Raw genomic sequence first — 15,384 nt, forward strand, 5'->3', positions numbered from 1 at the left:
GGTGGGGTGGGCAGGAACTGATCAGGAAGAACCACAGAACCCCCCACTCAGTCCAAACTCAAAAACATGACCCAACTCTGGGCCCAGCCCGCCTCTCAGGGCAGGCAGGCAGGCATGCACACACCCCCACCCCCCGGGCTAATGCCCATGCAATCCTTACCCACTCTCACCTTTTTGGTCTTTTCAGCCCGAGCTCGCATTCTCGCTTTAAATTTTCTGTTTACCCAGATGGAGGCTGGGCTATAGTGTACCATTCCCCACACAACACGCCATGGCAAACAGCATCCTGGGCTGGACTGTGTCTGCCATGGGGTGCTGGGCTGTGCCGGGCTGCAGTTGCCGGGGCATGCCGAGCTGGGCTAGACCCTAGCCTACTTTCTCAATAGTCAACCCTGACCCGCTTTGCTTCTTGCTTCCTGCCACTGTCTGAGCTGTGTCTGCTCTCACTTATCCTGCTCCGGGAACCTATGCCTATGTATCCAGAGCAGTGGGGGCCTCCGATTCATAAGCACACACTGGAGATGCTCACCAAGCGTGGCTTGAGGAGACCCTGTGCCACAGACTCCTGTCGTGCCTCTTAGGAAGTGAGTTCCACCCCTGGTGGCACCCCCCACACTGAGCGGAGATCTTCCCACAATTGGAACTGAACTGAACTTTCCTTGCCCCAGGCTTTATCTGAGCCCTCAGGTGGCCAGCTGGTTTCCCTCCTTTGTAGGTCAGCAGGTCCCTGCCCCCAGCCTTGCCTCTGGCAGAGCCTTGGAAAGCAAAACTGGCAACTCCAGTGAGCAAAAGTGCCAAAGAGCCAGAAGGAACAGGGAATGACACCCCTGCCAGCATTCTTCAGACCCAGCAGCACCAGTAGGGCTCACAAATAGGGACTCCCTGGCCCAGCAGCAGCATCTTCCCCAGGTGAAGGTCACTTAGCCAGCACAGGCCTCGGGCCAGACCTAGGTGCCCACAGTGTGATTAGCCTATAAGAACTGCCAGCATTTGTGTCATCACATCAGGGCAGCTAAGGCTGCAGTATGGAAGTCAGGACATTTGTACCCCCGGCCAGCTGTACACCAGGCCCACAGACCATGCTCGAAGCACAATGAACTGTTACCATGCAGAAGCCTTCAACCCACTCCCTGACAGGAGACAAGGAGCTGTCCCGAGGGTCTCAGCACTGAATTCTCCATTGGGGCAGCTTGGCAGGTACTTACCCTCCACTCCTTCGCAGACCCATGGCTTGAGTCCTGAACAGTTGGACACGGTGAGGCCAGAGTCCCCCAGGGCTCCGATGCTCACGCAGCCTCCTAGAAGGAGCGGCACACCAGCCAGCCTGGGGCGGAAGCACAGAATGGTCTCTCTAGCAGCAGCCAGAGCCTTGCCACACAAGACAATGCACTGCAGGGAGCCCCTGCAGCTCACACCTCAGTCCAGGGGAACCCTCAGAAACACCTCCCATGGAAAGGGCCACATCCTTAGCCCACTGGACAGAGATGGGTATGGTGGGCACCTCCACCTGGGCAGAATGCCCCACACTCTGGGCCTACTGATGGGGGCATGCAGCATGGAGGGGGGTTCAGGAGGTACCTCAGTCCCTGAACAATGGAGAAGGCCCCAGCCCCACAGATGGGTGGGGGGAGAGAAACACCCGAGGCGCCTGTCCCCACAGGCAGCGAGGGGAGGGGGAGAAACGCCCCAGGCTCCATGGGTGAGGGAGCAAAGGGGGATGCCACCCCATGTAGCTGATCCCCTGGAGGAGTGCTGGACTCATCTACAGTCCCTCACAGTGCCCCTGTACACAGGCCGTGCCAGCCGCTCTGCAAGGGTGGGCAGGTGAGTAGGACTGGCTGGAGAGAGGCTCAGGTCTCGTTGCTGCACGACCAGGCCCAACTAGGGAGTGAGCACTACCCCCTATGCAGTATCAGCGCCAGGTATTACTGTCCCCAGGACAGCAGGCTGAGCTGAGCCGCTGGAGGCCAAACACACCTGTCTGTGTGAGAGTATCCCCACCCCAAAGGAACACACCAGCACTCCCCTACTGTCAGCTACATGCTCACCAGGGGGCAGCACCATCTGCATACTGAGCCACTGCCCACGTCCAGCTGCCATCGCCATCTAGGTCATTCAGCCCAGTCCAGCTGTCCCTCTGCACCATGGCTGTCACCCAGGCCTGCATGGAGTCAGGACCTCAGTCAGCGCAGGGCACATCTCCGCTCTCTGACTCAGAGCTTAGGGAGGGCCTGTGGGGTAGTAAGTAGCCAAGGGCAGCCCAGAAGGAAGGAGACATGTAGGGCAAGTCCTGGGGCAAGAGGCAGGGGGTACAATCAGCCAGGAGGAGCTCACCCTGCCCCATGGCCCCTTTAAACTCCTTCCTGGCTACCTGGCATTCTGCTACCCTGAGCACATCCTGGGGGAGGGTGCAGAGCACATGGAGTGTATCCAGACTTCCCGCCCCGCCACTCAGTGACTGGAAAGGGGGCAGCACAGGGAAGTGGCTTCATGTGTCCCTCTAGAGAGGGGACTACCCCTGGAGCCTCCCCATAGGGAGGGGTTCCCACTCTGCCCACTGCACTCGATGGGCACATTGCTGCTATCCCTTCCTGCCGAGCCAGCTCCAGCCAGGACATGCCCCACGTCACCCACAGGGTAGGTGCCCAGTAGCCAGAGGCCATGGGCCCCTGTGCACAGAAAGGATGCACTGGATGTGAGGAAACGGCTTGTCCTCCTTGTGAGGCTGAACTGAGAGCCAGAGGAAGCCCCTCCGGGCTCCTCCCACCCCATGGGCAGAGCCCAGCAGGGAGCAGGCATGTGGCCAGGACTCTGGAGAGCCCCGTCCTGCAGCAATTTCTTCTACCCAAGGAGCTCAGCTGGCCCTCTCACCCTTTCCCTGGGCTGCTACCCCACCAGACACAGCAGCACTGGCAGGACCAGGTACAGTGGGGGAAATGCAAGGCGGCTCCAGGGTGTTTCACTGCAGTGACTGTCAGTGAGAAGAACCTGGCGAAAGGAGCCCTGGGCCCAGGAGTTGCCTTCCTGCACACAGGCAGACAGAGAGAGCAGCCAGGGGTTGGAGTTAGGAAGGCTCCTGTTCTGCTTAGGGAGGGGCCCAGGTGTCCTGCCTCAGACCATGCACGGCCCCCTGTACCTTCTCCTCCAGGCTGTTGAGAGCCAGCAGCCCCATGCCTTCTCCAGAGGCACTGCAGGCTGCCTCCGCTTGCTGCCATGTCTTGGCATCGCTCTCCTCCACATAGTAACAATGTCCATCCCAGTACCACCAGCCAGCTCCTCTGGGGCACCTCCCACTCACGAGACCTGGTGAGGCAACAAGGAGACAGCCCTCACTCATCACCAGGGACATGCCTGTTGGGCCAGGGCCTGCAGTCCTTGCCCACTGACTTGGCAGGGCCTCCCCATACACCAGTCACACAGAGATCTCTGCTCCATCCAGGGATCTCAAAGCGCTGTGCAGGCCCAAAGCGGGTAGAGGCTTTCCTGCCATCCCTCATGCACAGCAGCACCTGTCACTGTCTCCACCTCCAGAGGGGAAGCTGAAGCACAGGAGGGTGCAGGAACCAGCCCAAGGATCGGGCAGAGTCAGAAACTGATCTCTGTCCCGACTCCCACTCCCACCCCCTGCTTCCCCACGGACATTCCCTAGAGCGGCCAGTCTCAGGGATACGGGAGCACCCATTACCCAGGCAGGGCAGGAGCCAAGACAAAGGCAGTCTGTGTGCCCAGGCACACCTGGACTCACACCCGCAACACTGCTACAAGCATATTTGCATAAAATGTGCCTTGTGAGGGGTCACAGGAAGGCTAATGACATGCTGGTTATTGATAGCATTGTAACAGGCATGAGTTAACCTTACATGCAACATTATGAATTTCCTCTGTATGATGCTATTAGAATGTGTTTAAGACTCGACAGCTGAGCCCAGGTAAAGGAGACAAACAGGAGTCTGTCCTAGACAAAGGAATGTGGGTTTCCCTCAATGTACAGATTAGCAGTACACAAAGCCATGGAGCTAAATCAGTGGGGATTATCCTGGAACTGAACTTGAGAACCAGAATTAACATGGCTCCTGCACCCCGAGAGACACAGGAGACTGACTCCAGGGCCCTTCCTGACTTGTAAGATAAAGACATCCCCTGAGGGGTATAAGGAACAGAGGGAAACACCATTTTTAATCCTTCACCTCAGGAGACAAAGAAACCAAGCGATCCGATCGCTGTGTTAGGCCCTGGCCAGGCTGGCCTGTGGAAAGCTGGAAAGGAGACGGGGGTGACAGAAACCATCCTGAACACCGACTGGATCTGGCTGGGTTACGGTTTAGACATTTAGATGCGCATTGTCACTTTTATGTGCTTGTAACCGTCTCTGCCTTTATCCCTTTTCCTTGGTATCATCTGACCAGGCTCTTTAGTTAATAAACTTGTTTCACTTTTACTATGAACCAGGTCAGTGCTGGCTTGAGGGGAAGGTGTATTTACCCAGGTACATTAATAAGCCGTGGCGTAGCGACTCTTTAACAGAGCAGCGAAGTTCCTATCTTCTGTGACTGCACCGTGGCAGGGACTCTGCCCTGCAGAGAAACAGCTCTGAGGAGCTCGGGGGCAGGAGTTCCCTGGCTGTTACCTGCTAGGTGAGGTCAGGGCCAGGAGGGCCTAGAGGAGTTTGCTGGGGAGGCAGACAGGCTGGTGTGGCAATCCAATGCCAGCAAAGCTCCCTCTTGCTGTGGCGGGGGGTGTGTGGGGGGGATAATTTGACGGCTCCCAGCTCGGTGTACCCCAGCAGCGTGTTACAGACCCTTTCCCATGCAATGTTTCCTTCCCCTGGGGGATCCCGATGCACCCATTGAGGGATGGAAAGGCATTGCAGGGTGTGGTGGTCAGGCCTTCCCACGCCTCAGTACTGGCAGTGTATCATGCACTGGGGCATGCCCTCACCAGTGCCACCATGCAATCCAGGGAGGGCGAGGGCCAGGCCTGCCTTTCCCAGATGCCATCTGCCAGCCGAATGTGCGCAGGAGAAGAAGAGTTTCCAGAGGCCATGCCACTTCTGGGCAATACAGGAAGGAGCACAGCACACAGGCTGCAGGGTACAGAGCTGCCCCTGCACCATTGGCTACGGCTGCAGCCTGGCTGACATCTACTCCACTGTATCCTGAGGGTAAGAACCCCCCCAGACCCACCCTGTGCCCTGACAGAGCCAGACGGGTATGGGGTTCTCCTCTCCGTGGTATGTTTTTAGGCTACACCAAGAGGCAGGTGGGGGCTCAGGACTGGTTGCTCTGCCCTTCAGCTGAGCCCGGCTCCATTCACCTCCTCCCCCTTCACGATAATTGGGCTTCACCCAGTCCCTCCCCAGATAGCAGAATGGTGCATGTGCCTCCCATCAGAAGACTGCATGCACACACCCCCCCACTGCGCCTGCAATGAGGGGGGCTGCACCCTTACCATGGAGGCAGGAAAGGCCAACCCTGTGGACACAGCTCAGGAGCCCTTCGCAGCGGCCATTCAGGGGGTTACAGGTGCGAGTGCCAGGACAGGGTAGGCAGCGCCTTGCACACCTCATGCCGGAATAGCCAGGGGAGCAGGCTGCAAAGACAAGCACACCAGCCGCACAGCAATATCGCGGGGTCCATTAGCGATAGGGCCCGATCCTGCTCTCGCTGGAGGCTGAGGGAGTTTCACCAATGCCTGATGGAGCAGGAGCAGGCCCTGTGTGTTTCAAACTAGCCTGGTCCCAGCTCCAGACCTACAATAGGGACCCAGTCTGCCCCTTCCCCACAGGGCTGGGCAGCACCTAGCAGGGCTTTCCAGACCCACAGGAGCCCCACTGAACTGGGTTTAGCCCCACGCAGGAGAAAAACACAGCCGCAGGGCAGCCCAGACTGCTGCCCCCTGGGACCCACCCAGCAAAGCGGGGCCTGACTACCTGACTTGATGTAGAGGGTGGCACCGGAGCCAGGACTGTCGACGAGCACTGTTCCGTTCATGGTGTAGTGGGTGCCATGCAGCTGCATCACCCCGGTGCAGTTCTCTCTCTGCAGGAAGCAGGAGTCCTTGGCTGCCCCCAGCGAAGCGTGTCTCTGCCACACAAAATCCTGGAAGGAAATGAGCAGCTTCTCCCGAAGAGCTGGCAGCTCCACCTCTGCAAAGAGGGTTCCCCGCAACCCTGTGAGTGACACCCTCCCTGTGCACACCTGCCCCCCACAGCAACAGCCTCCCTGCCCCCCCCCAAGCCCTAGTCTCCCTGCCCGCCTGCACCACAGGCAGGGACAGACTCCCCGCCCCTCGCCCTTCCCAGCCTTCATCACAGGCAACAACAGTCTCCATCCCGCCCACTCAGCCCCCACCACCAGCAGCTCCCTGGGAAAAGAGAGGCCAAGGTCAGGCCCTGCCCCTCACAGTTCTGCTCACAGCACTCCCTGTACATGCCAGGCCTGGCCCTGCTCCAGGGGAATGGTGAGGGCTGCATGGGAAGGCGAGTTCCTGGGGCTGCCTGGGGTTCCCTTGCATTGAATAAAGCTGGCTGAGGAGCTCTGGAGGCCAGGCAGACAAGCAGCCTCTGCGGGCACCATTCCAGCTCAGAGTCTCAAGCACCTGCACAGCCCCACAGAAACCACAGCAACGGCACACAGAGAAACTGGGGGGGGGTTTCAGGTGAACTGGGGGGCTGCTTTTCTCAGCCCCGATGGCAGCCCAGCCCTGGCACCTTGGTCCCTGAGCAGGTGGGAGTTAGGAGCAGTAGGGGCTGGGACCCTGCTCTGCACAGCCCTGCAGGCCTGGGCTCAGCGGCCAGCTCCAATCTCACTGCAGCGGCCGGGAGCTCTGGAGGGAGCTGGCTCAGCACTCCAGGGCCAAAGCAGTGAGATTCTCAGCACGGGGCTATGCTGGAGCTCAGCCTAGAGGGGCAAATGGTTAGATTTCAAATTCATGGGCCTGACTCTCCTCTGAGTGCCACCCCCAGAACTCCCATGGCTGCCACGGGCAGACTCCTGATCTCCACCAGCACGAGTGCCAGGAGAACCAGGCTCTGTGGCTCAGACAAGAAGCAGGGAGCCTCCAGAAACACACCATCCGCGCTCCACGACCCAGTGACTGATTAGGTTGTGGGGGCAGCGCTGCTCAGGCACAGCAGGCCCCAAATGCCTGACCCACAACAAAAGCAACTATCAGTACTGCAGCATCCCCCTACCCCAGATCAAACACCAAACAGACTGAGCTGCCGGGAAAGGAAAGCAAGGGACATCTCCTTCACACAGCATAGCATGAGAATAACGAATCGCCTCTTCTGGTGAGGCCCTTGAGGAGAATTGGCTCAGGTGTCTGGCAGCTGCCGAGACTCAGCCCTACTTCTCCTCACACAGCGACTGGCCAGCAAGTCTGAGCTGCCTCTGCTCTGCAAGGCACGTGGAGGGCTCTGCTTGGCAATCCCAGCTAGGAGCCTGCCCCTGGAGCACAGGGAAATGGCCCATGCTCCCCCTGGCTCCCCGACTCCCAGCCCCCCCTCACACAAGCAGAGAAAGCTCCTGTGGGGGAGGCCAATGCTCTGACCTTCTGCTCGCTGGCAAGACCAGAAGGAGCCCGAGGGACAGCGCTTCTCAGGACCTCGGCCTTCATAAGGGGTCCCGCAGAGCTGAAAGAAGCAGAACAGGAATATGCTGGGCTGAAGAAGCCTTCCCCAGGGCTACAGCTGGAGAGGGGCTGGCCGTTGGGCCAGCACAGTACAGGGCCTTGAGCTGAGAAAGGCAAAGCCAAGGGCATCCGGGAGCTGCAGAGCAGACTGACTGCCCTAGAATAGGAAGAGCCCAGAGCCACTCCTTCCATGCTCTATCAAGGATGCGCCAGAGCTCCCTCGACCGGGAGGCCTTCTCTTGGTCCTGTTGCTGGCCCCCCACCACCACTCCACTATGGGGGCAACTCTGACAAGTGTCACAAACCCCACCTTGTACTCTGCACACTCTGGGAGGCTTGGCCCCTGGGGCTGCCGTGAGCACAGGTTGCATGGCCCATTCCCGTGAGCAGTTCCCCCATGCTGGCACATGGTGGGTAGGGTCCCTTCCCTACAGATCCCTGGGTGAAGAGGGGGAGAATAGAGTCAGACCTTGCAACGTCCCAGCAGGAGCCGTGCTGGAGAACACCACAAGTGGAACCTCACAGAGGTCTCCTCCCCACTGCAGGGGCAGTTTGGTGGGACGGAACCTCTGCCCCATCTTAGCCCCTCCTCCAGATAGCCCCTTCCCCAGCTGCCATGATCTCACCAGCACTTAGCATCACAGAAACGTAGGGCTGGAAGGGACCTCAGAAGGGGTCAACTGGTCCAGTCCCCCGCACTAAGGCAGGGCTCAGTATCACAGGCGCCGGCTTCCCCTGGGCCCTGGGAGTGCTCAACCCCGGCTCTGCCCCAGGCCCCATCCCCCACTTCTCTCAAGCCCTCTGTGATGAAGCGGGACTGTTCTTAATGTTTCCTCTGAATAGTGTGGGGGTGCCTCAGTTTCCCCATGCAGTTCTTAAGTATCTAGGGGGTGGGATAAGGGTGTGTGATCACTGCAGAGCCCTAGAGGGCAGGTGTGTGCAGGGGTCTGGACATAGAGAATGGCCGACACCCTGTTTCCTGGCAACTGATGGCCTGGCCCTTCCCCCCTGCAAGGTGAGAGCTAAAGGGTTAGAGAACAAAGGAATCAGGTGACCTCCTGGCCCAGGAAAGGATCAAAGCCCAGAGGAGGAGGGGCTGGAGAGAGTTTCAGTTTGGGGCTGGCTGGGGACATGGAGTGAAGTGCAGACGTGGTTGTCTGGCTCACTGCGCCCCCTCCCCCCCCATAGACCCAGCTGAGGGGTCCTGTTCTCTGTAAAAACAAGCTCTGTTTTAGACCATGTTCCTGTCATCTAATAAACCTCGGTTTTACTGGCTGGCTGAGAGTCATGTCTGACTGCGGAGTTGGGGTGCAGGACCCTCTGGCTTCCCCAGGACCCAGCCTGGGCGGACTTGCTGGGGGAAGTGCACGGACAGGCAGAGGATGCTGAATGCTCCGAAGTCAGACCCAGGAAGGTGGAAGTTGTGTGAGCTGTGGGTCCTGAAGATAGGCTGCTCACAGAAAGGAGACTTCCCCAGAGTCCTGACTGGCTTCGTGGGGAGCAGTTCCAGAGCATCGTCCGGGGACTCCGTGACACCCTCACCCCACCCTTCCCAGTGCCTCCTGCATGCCATGAAACAGCTGATCGCGGTGGGTGGGAGGCACTGGGAGGGAAGGGAAGAAGTTGATTGGCAGGGCCGCCAGCAGACAGGAGGCACTGGGGGGCAGGGAGGAAGTTGACTGCCAGTGGGTGCTAAGCACCCACTAATTTTTTCCCTGTGGATGCTCCAGCCTGGTGCACTCATGGAGTCAGTGCCTATGCTCAGTATTATCTATAACATCCTTGACAACTGTTTGTCTAACCTCTTCTTAAAACCCTCCAATGATGGCGATTCCACAACCTCTCTGGGCAATTTATTCCACTGCTTATCCACCCAGACAGTTAGGAAGTTTTTCCTAATGTCCAATGTGGCAGAGCTCCAACCTTGTGCCCGTGGGTCCTGTGCTTCCAGGTGGTTTATGCTAGCTTCAGAGACTCACTGCAACCCTCCACGTAGCCAGGGATACAGTCTACTGAGCCCTTTTCATCATAAGCCAGCAAGGAGGTTGGTGAGAGAATTCCCAGTCTCTGTTTCTCCTACGGCCTCATACCAAAACAGTTTAGCCTCCTGCCCTGACAGGGGCCTGTCTTCCCCTCCCAGGAGGTGTTTCTGTAGTGTTGGGTTGTGGGGGAACCTGGGCCTGCCCTCTACTCCAAGTTCCAGCCCAGGGACCCTAATGGTAGCAGCTGTTGGCAGCCAACCTTCCACGGCCAGAGTTGCTACATTTCCCTGGGCCACTTCCCCACAGCTCTCCTGGTTCTTCCTTACCAATGACTTGAGGGTGTCTTCATTGCGCCCTTCAGCCACACTTCTGCTCCCTGGCTCTCTTCTGCCTGACTGGAGTGAGCCCTTTTATATTATCAGAGGGGCCTTAATTAGAGTCAGGTGGTCACATTAGCTTAATGGCCTCACCTGACTCTGCAGGTTAATTGGAGTCAGATGTTCTCATTAGCCTGGAGCAGCCCCTGCTCTGGTCAGTCAGGGAACAGAAAACTGTTAATCCAGTGGCCAGTATATCTGGCTTCAGCTACTCTGCTGTACCTGGATAAAGTGGCCATCTATAAAACCAGGGTGAGGAGGTTGGCCAATGGAGTCTCCTGTGACTGTGGGGCCTATTTCCGATACTCTGTCCGTTCACGCCTCCGGGCAGAGTTCCTTTGGGCGGCGTCCACTGACTCCCTTGACGCCTTTGAGGAGCGGTGGGCGCCGTCCGGGGTTCTCTGCTCGGTTTCCCCTGCTCGGTGTCCCCGTCAGGTTCCCTTCATTTGACCCTTTGACCGCACTCCTGTCCTTGTTGTTCATTAGTTGTCCCCCGTAAATTATTTCATTTCCCAGGTCCTGTGGACCCCCCCTCAGGCTGGGGGGGGGGGGGTCCTTTAGCAGTGGGCGGGCTTCACCCACCCACTTCCTGGATCCCAATAAGGCTACTCTGCTGTACCGGACCTTTTCATCGGGCCCCTGCCCCATCGACCCGACCGACACCCCCGGCCCCTTCACCGTGAGCCGGCTACGCGAGCTGCAGCCAGTCCGGTTCCAGACCACGCCAAGGAAACATCTCTACACGCTCGTGCTCCACACCCTTCATGTCTTCACCCTCGCGTCCCGCCCTGACACAAAGTGGCGGGACCTCCTGCCACCTCTAGAGGGTGAGGAGCCCCAGTGGGCCGGCCTATATTCCACCTTGCTCCCAAGGCCCACCGGCGATATTAGTTGGCGGCTCCTTCACGTGGCCGTGAGCACGGGCGTGTACTTGGCGCAGTTCACCCTAATCCCGGACACCTGCCCCTTTTGCAGCGTGAGGGAAACCCTGGCGCTCGTCTACCTGGAGTGCGCCAGGCTGGAGCCCCTATTCCGGCTCCTCACGAATATTTTGTTAAGATTTTGGTTGCACTTTTCCCCTCACCTCCTTATCTATGCACTCCCCGTCTGTGACCCCGCTAAGTCGCGGGACCTCCTGGTCAACCTCCTCCTGGCCCTGGCTAAAGTGGCCATCTATAAAACCAGGGTGAGGAGGTTGGCCAATGGAGTCTCCTGTGACTGTGGGGCCTATTTCCGATACTCTGTCCGTTCACGCCTCTGGGCAGAGTTCCTTTGGGCGGTGTCCACTGACTCCCTTGACGCCTTTGAGGAGCAGTGGGCGCCGTCCGGGGTTCTCTGCTCGGTGTCCCCGTCAGGTTCCCTTCATAGAATATCAGGGTTGGAAGGGACCTCAGGAGGTCATCTAGTCCAACCCCCTGCTCAAAAGCAGGACCAATCCCCAATTAAATCATCCCAGCCAGGGCTTTGTCAAGCCTGACCTTAAAAACTTCTAAGGAAGGAGATTCCACCACCTCCCTAGGTAACGCATTCCAGTGTTTCACCACCCTCCTAGTGAAAAAGTTTTTCTTAATATCCAACCTAAACCTCCCCCACTGCAACTTGAGACCATTACTCCTTGTCCTGTCCTCTTCTACCACTGAGAATAGTCTAGAACCATCCTCTCTGGAACCACCTCTCAGGTAGTTGAAAGCAGCTATCAAATCCCCCCTCATTCTTCTCTTCTGCAGGCTAAACAATCCCAGCTCCCTCAGCCTCTCCTCATAAGTCATGTGTTCTAGACCCCTAATCATTTTTGTTGCCCTTCGCTGGACTCTTTCCAATTTCTCCACATCCTTCTTGTAGTGTGGGGCCCAAAACTGGACACAGTACTCCAGATGAGGCCTCACCAATGTCGAATAGAGGGGGACGATCACGTCCCTCGATCTGCTCGCTATGCCCCTACTTATACATCCCAAAATGCCATTGGCCTTCTTGGCAACAAGGGCACACTGCTGACTCATATCCAGCTTCTCGTCCACTGTCACCCCTAGGTCCTTTTCCGCAGAACTGCTGCCTAGCCATTCGGTCCCTAGTCTGTAGCTGTGCATTGGGTTCTTCCATCCTAAGTGCAGGACCCTGCACTTATCCTTATTGAACCTCATCAGATTTCTTTTGGCCCAATCCTCCAATTTGTCTAGGGCCATCTGTATCCTATCCCTGCCCTCCAACGTATCTACCACTCCTCCCAGTTTAGTATCATCCGCAAATTTGCTGAGAGTGCAATCCACACCATCCTCCAGATCATTTATGAAGATATTGAACAAAACCAGCCCCAGGACCAACCCCTGGGGCACTCCACTTGACACCAGCTGCCAACTAGACATGGAGCCATTGATCACTACCCGTTGAGCCCGACAATCTAGCCAGCTTTCTACCCACCTTATAGTGCATTCATCCAGCCCATACTTCTTTAACTTGCTGACAAGAATACTGTGGGAGACCGTGTCAAAAGCTTTGCTAAAGTCAAGAAACAATACATCCACTGCTTTCCCTTCATCCACAGAACCAGTAATCTCATCATAGAAGGCGATTAGATTAGTCAGGCATGACCTTCCCTTGGTGAATCCCTGCTGACTGTTCCTGATCACTTTCCTCTCCTCTAAGTGCTTCAGGATTGATTCTTTGAGGACCTGCTCCATGATTTTTCCGGGGACTGAAGTGAGGCTGACTGGCCTGTAGTTCCCAGGATCCTCCTTCTTCCCTTTTTTAAAGATTGGCACTATTTTAGCCTTTTTCCAGTCATCCGGGACTTCCCCCATTCGCCACGAGTTTTCAAAGATAATGGCCAATGGCTCTGCAATCACAGCCGCCAGTTCCTTTAGCACTCTCGGATGCAACTCGTCTGGCCCCCATGGACTTGTGCACGTCCAGCTTTTCTAAATAGTCCCTAACCACCTCTTTCTCCACAGAGGGCTGGCCATCTATTCCCCATGTTGTGATGCTCAGTGCAGCAGTCTGGGAGCTGACCTTGTTAGTGAAGACGGAGGCAAAAAAAGCATTGAGTACATTAGCTTTTTCCACATCCTCTGTCACTAGGTTGCCTCCCTCATTCAGTAAGGGGCCCACACTTTCCTTGACTTTCTTCTTGTTGCCAACATACCTGAAGAAACCTATCTCTCGCTAGCTGCAGCTCCAGGTGCGATTTGGCCCTCCTGATTTCATTCCTACATGCCCGAGCAATATTTTTATACTCTCCCCTGGTCATATGTCCAACCTTCCACTTCTTGTATGCTTCTTTTTTATGTTTAAGATCCGCTAGGATTTCACCGTTAAGCCAAGCTAGTCGCCTGCCATATTTACTATTCTTTCTACACATCGGGATGGTTTGTCCCTGTAACGTCAGAGATTCCTTGAAATACAGCCAGCTCTCCTGGACTCCTTTCCCCTTCATGTTAGCCCCCCAGGGGATCCTACCCATCCGCTCCCTGAGGGAGTCGAAGTCTGCTTTCCTGAAGTCCAGGGTCCGTATCCTGCTGCTTACCTTTCTTCCCTGTGTCAGGATCCTGAACTCAACCAACTCATGGTCACTGCCTCCCAGATTCCCATCCACTTTTGCTTCCTCTGCTAATTCTTCCCGGTTTGTGAACAGCAGGTCAAGAAAAGCTCCCCGCCTAGTTGGCTCCTCTAGCACTTGCACCAGGAAATTGTCCCCTACGCTTTCCAAAAACTTCCTGGATTGTCTATGCACCGCTGTATTGCTCTCCCAGCAGATATCAGGAAAATTAAAGTCACCCATGAGAACCAGGGCGTGCGATCTAGTAGCTTCCGCGAGTTGCCGGAAGAAAGCCTCATCCACCTCATCCCCCTGGTCCGGTGGTCTATAGCAGACTCCCACCACTCCATCACTCTTGTTGCTCACACTTCTAAACTTAATCCAGAGACACTCAGGTTTTTCTGCAGTTTCGTACCGGAGCTCTGAGCAGTCATACTGCTCCCTTACATACAGTGCTACTCCCCCACCTTTTCTGCCCTGCCTGTCCTTCCTGAACAGTTTATAACCATCCATGACAGTACTCCAGTCATGCGAGTTATCCCACCAAGTCTCTGTTATTCCAATCCCGTCATAATTCCTTGACATCACCAGGACCTCCAGTTCTCCCTGCTTATTTCCAAGGCTTTGTGTACTTGGCACGGTTCACCCTAATCCCGGACACCTGCCCCTTTTGCGGCGTGAGGGAAACCCTGGCGCTCGTCTACCTGGAGTGCGCCAGGCTGGAGCCCCTATTCCGGCTCCTCACAAATATTTTGTTAAGATTTTGGTTGCACTTTTCCCCTCACCTCCTTATCTATGCACTCCCTGTCTGTGACATGTTTGACCCTTTGACCGCACTCCTGTCCCTGTTGTTCATTAGTTGTCCCCTGTAATTATTTGGTTTTCCAGGTCCTGTGGACCTCCCCCTTAGGCTGGGGGGGGGGGGGAGAAGAGGGGGGGATCCTTTAGCAGTGGGATCCTTTTGCCCACCCACTTCCTGGATCCCAATATGGCTACTCTGCTGTACCCAGCTGGCCTGGGTCTATCACACCAACCTAAACTGCCCTTCCTGCAGTTTAGGCCCATTCCTTATCCACTGAGGACAGGAGAAGAAGCAGAACAATTTCTTTCACCCTCCTCTTTATAAGAACCTTTTATGTAAAGGCTTATTGTGTCCCCTCTCCAACTTCTCTTCTCCACACTAAACAAACCCAATTTTTTTCCCCCCAGTCTTTCCTTGCAGATCAGGTTTTCTAGACCTTTAATCATTTTTGTTGCTCTCCTCTGGACTTTCTCTAATTTGTCCACATCTTTCTCTAAGTGTGGTGCACAGAACTGAACACAGTACTTCAGTAGAGACCTCATCAGTGCTGGGCAGAGTGGAAGAATTACTTCTTGTGTCTTGCTTACAACACTCCTGCTAATACATCTCAGACTGATGATCCACTATGACCCCCAGATCCCTTTTCACAGTGCTCCTTCCTAGGCAGTCATTTCCCATTTGTGCAACTGCTTGTTCCTTCCTAAGTGGAGTACTTTGCATTTGTCCTTATTGAATTTCATCCTATTTATTTCAGACCATTTCTCCAGTTTGTAAAGATTTTGAATTCTAGTCTTGCCCTTCAAAGCACTTGCAACCCCTCCCATCTTGGTATCGTCCACAAACTTTATAAGCATACTCTCCCGGTCATTATTCAAATCACTGATGAATATATTGACTAGAACCAGACCCAGGACAGATCCCTGCTGTAGGGAGGTCACCTGTCCAGGTTTTAGGCAAACAGTTTGGTTTTTGGCTTCTGTGTCCAGGTGCCAGTTAAGGTTGCCAGGTGCCTGGTTTTCAGGGATCTGGCAAGCCTAAATGGCACCCAAATCAAAAGCC

The 15,384-nt window shown here is 55.9% G+C and overlaps 1 protein-coding gene across 1 annotated transcript in view; it reads right to left on the reverse strand.

Annotated features, from left to right (window-relative positions):
* Window positions 1–15,384, reverse strand: part of LOC125623664 (uncharacterized) — a 64,672-nt gene that overhangs the window by 20,747 nt on the left and 28,541 nt on the right. The window contains exons 18-24 of the mRNA XM_075120587.1: window positions 7,552–7,633; window positions 6,429–6,562; window positions 5,930–6,197; window positions 5,449–5,589; window positions 3,137–3,303; window positions 2,049–2,161; window positions 1,206–1,324 (exon numbers count right to left, since the gene is read on the reverse strand). Coding sequence (XP_074976688.1) covers window positions 1,206–1,324; window positions 2,049–2,161; window positions 3,137–3,303; window positions 5,449–5,589; window positions 5,930–6,197; window positions 6,429–6,562; window positions 7,552–7,633 — 1,024 coding nt within the window. The remainder of the gene's footprint in view (window positions 1–1,205; window positions 1,325–2,048; window positions 2,162–3,136; window positions 3,304–5,448; window positions 5,590–5,929; window positions 6,198–6,428; window positions 6,563–7,551; window positions 7,634–15,384) is intronic.

This window comes from Caretta caretta, chromosome 16, assembly GCF_965140235.1.
Source record: "Caretta caretta isolate rCarCar2 chromosome 16, rCarCar1.hap1, whole genome shotgun sequence".
Classification (NCBI taxonomy): Eukaryota; Metazoa; Chordata; order Testudines; family Cheloniidae; genus Caretta; species Caretta caretta.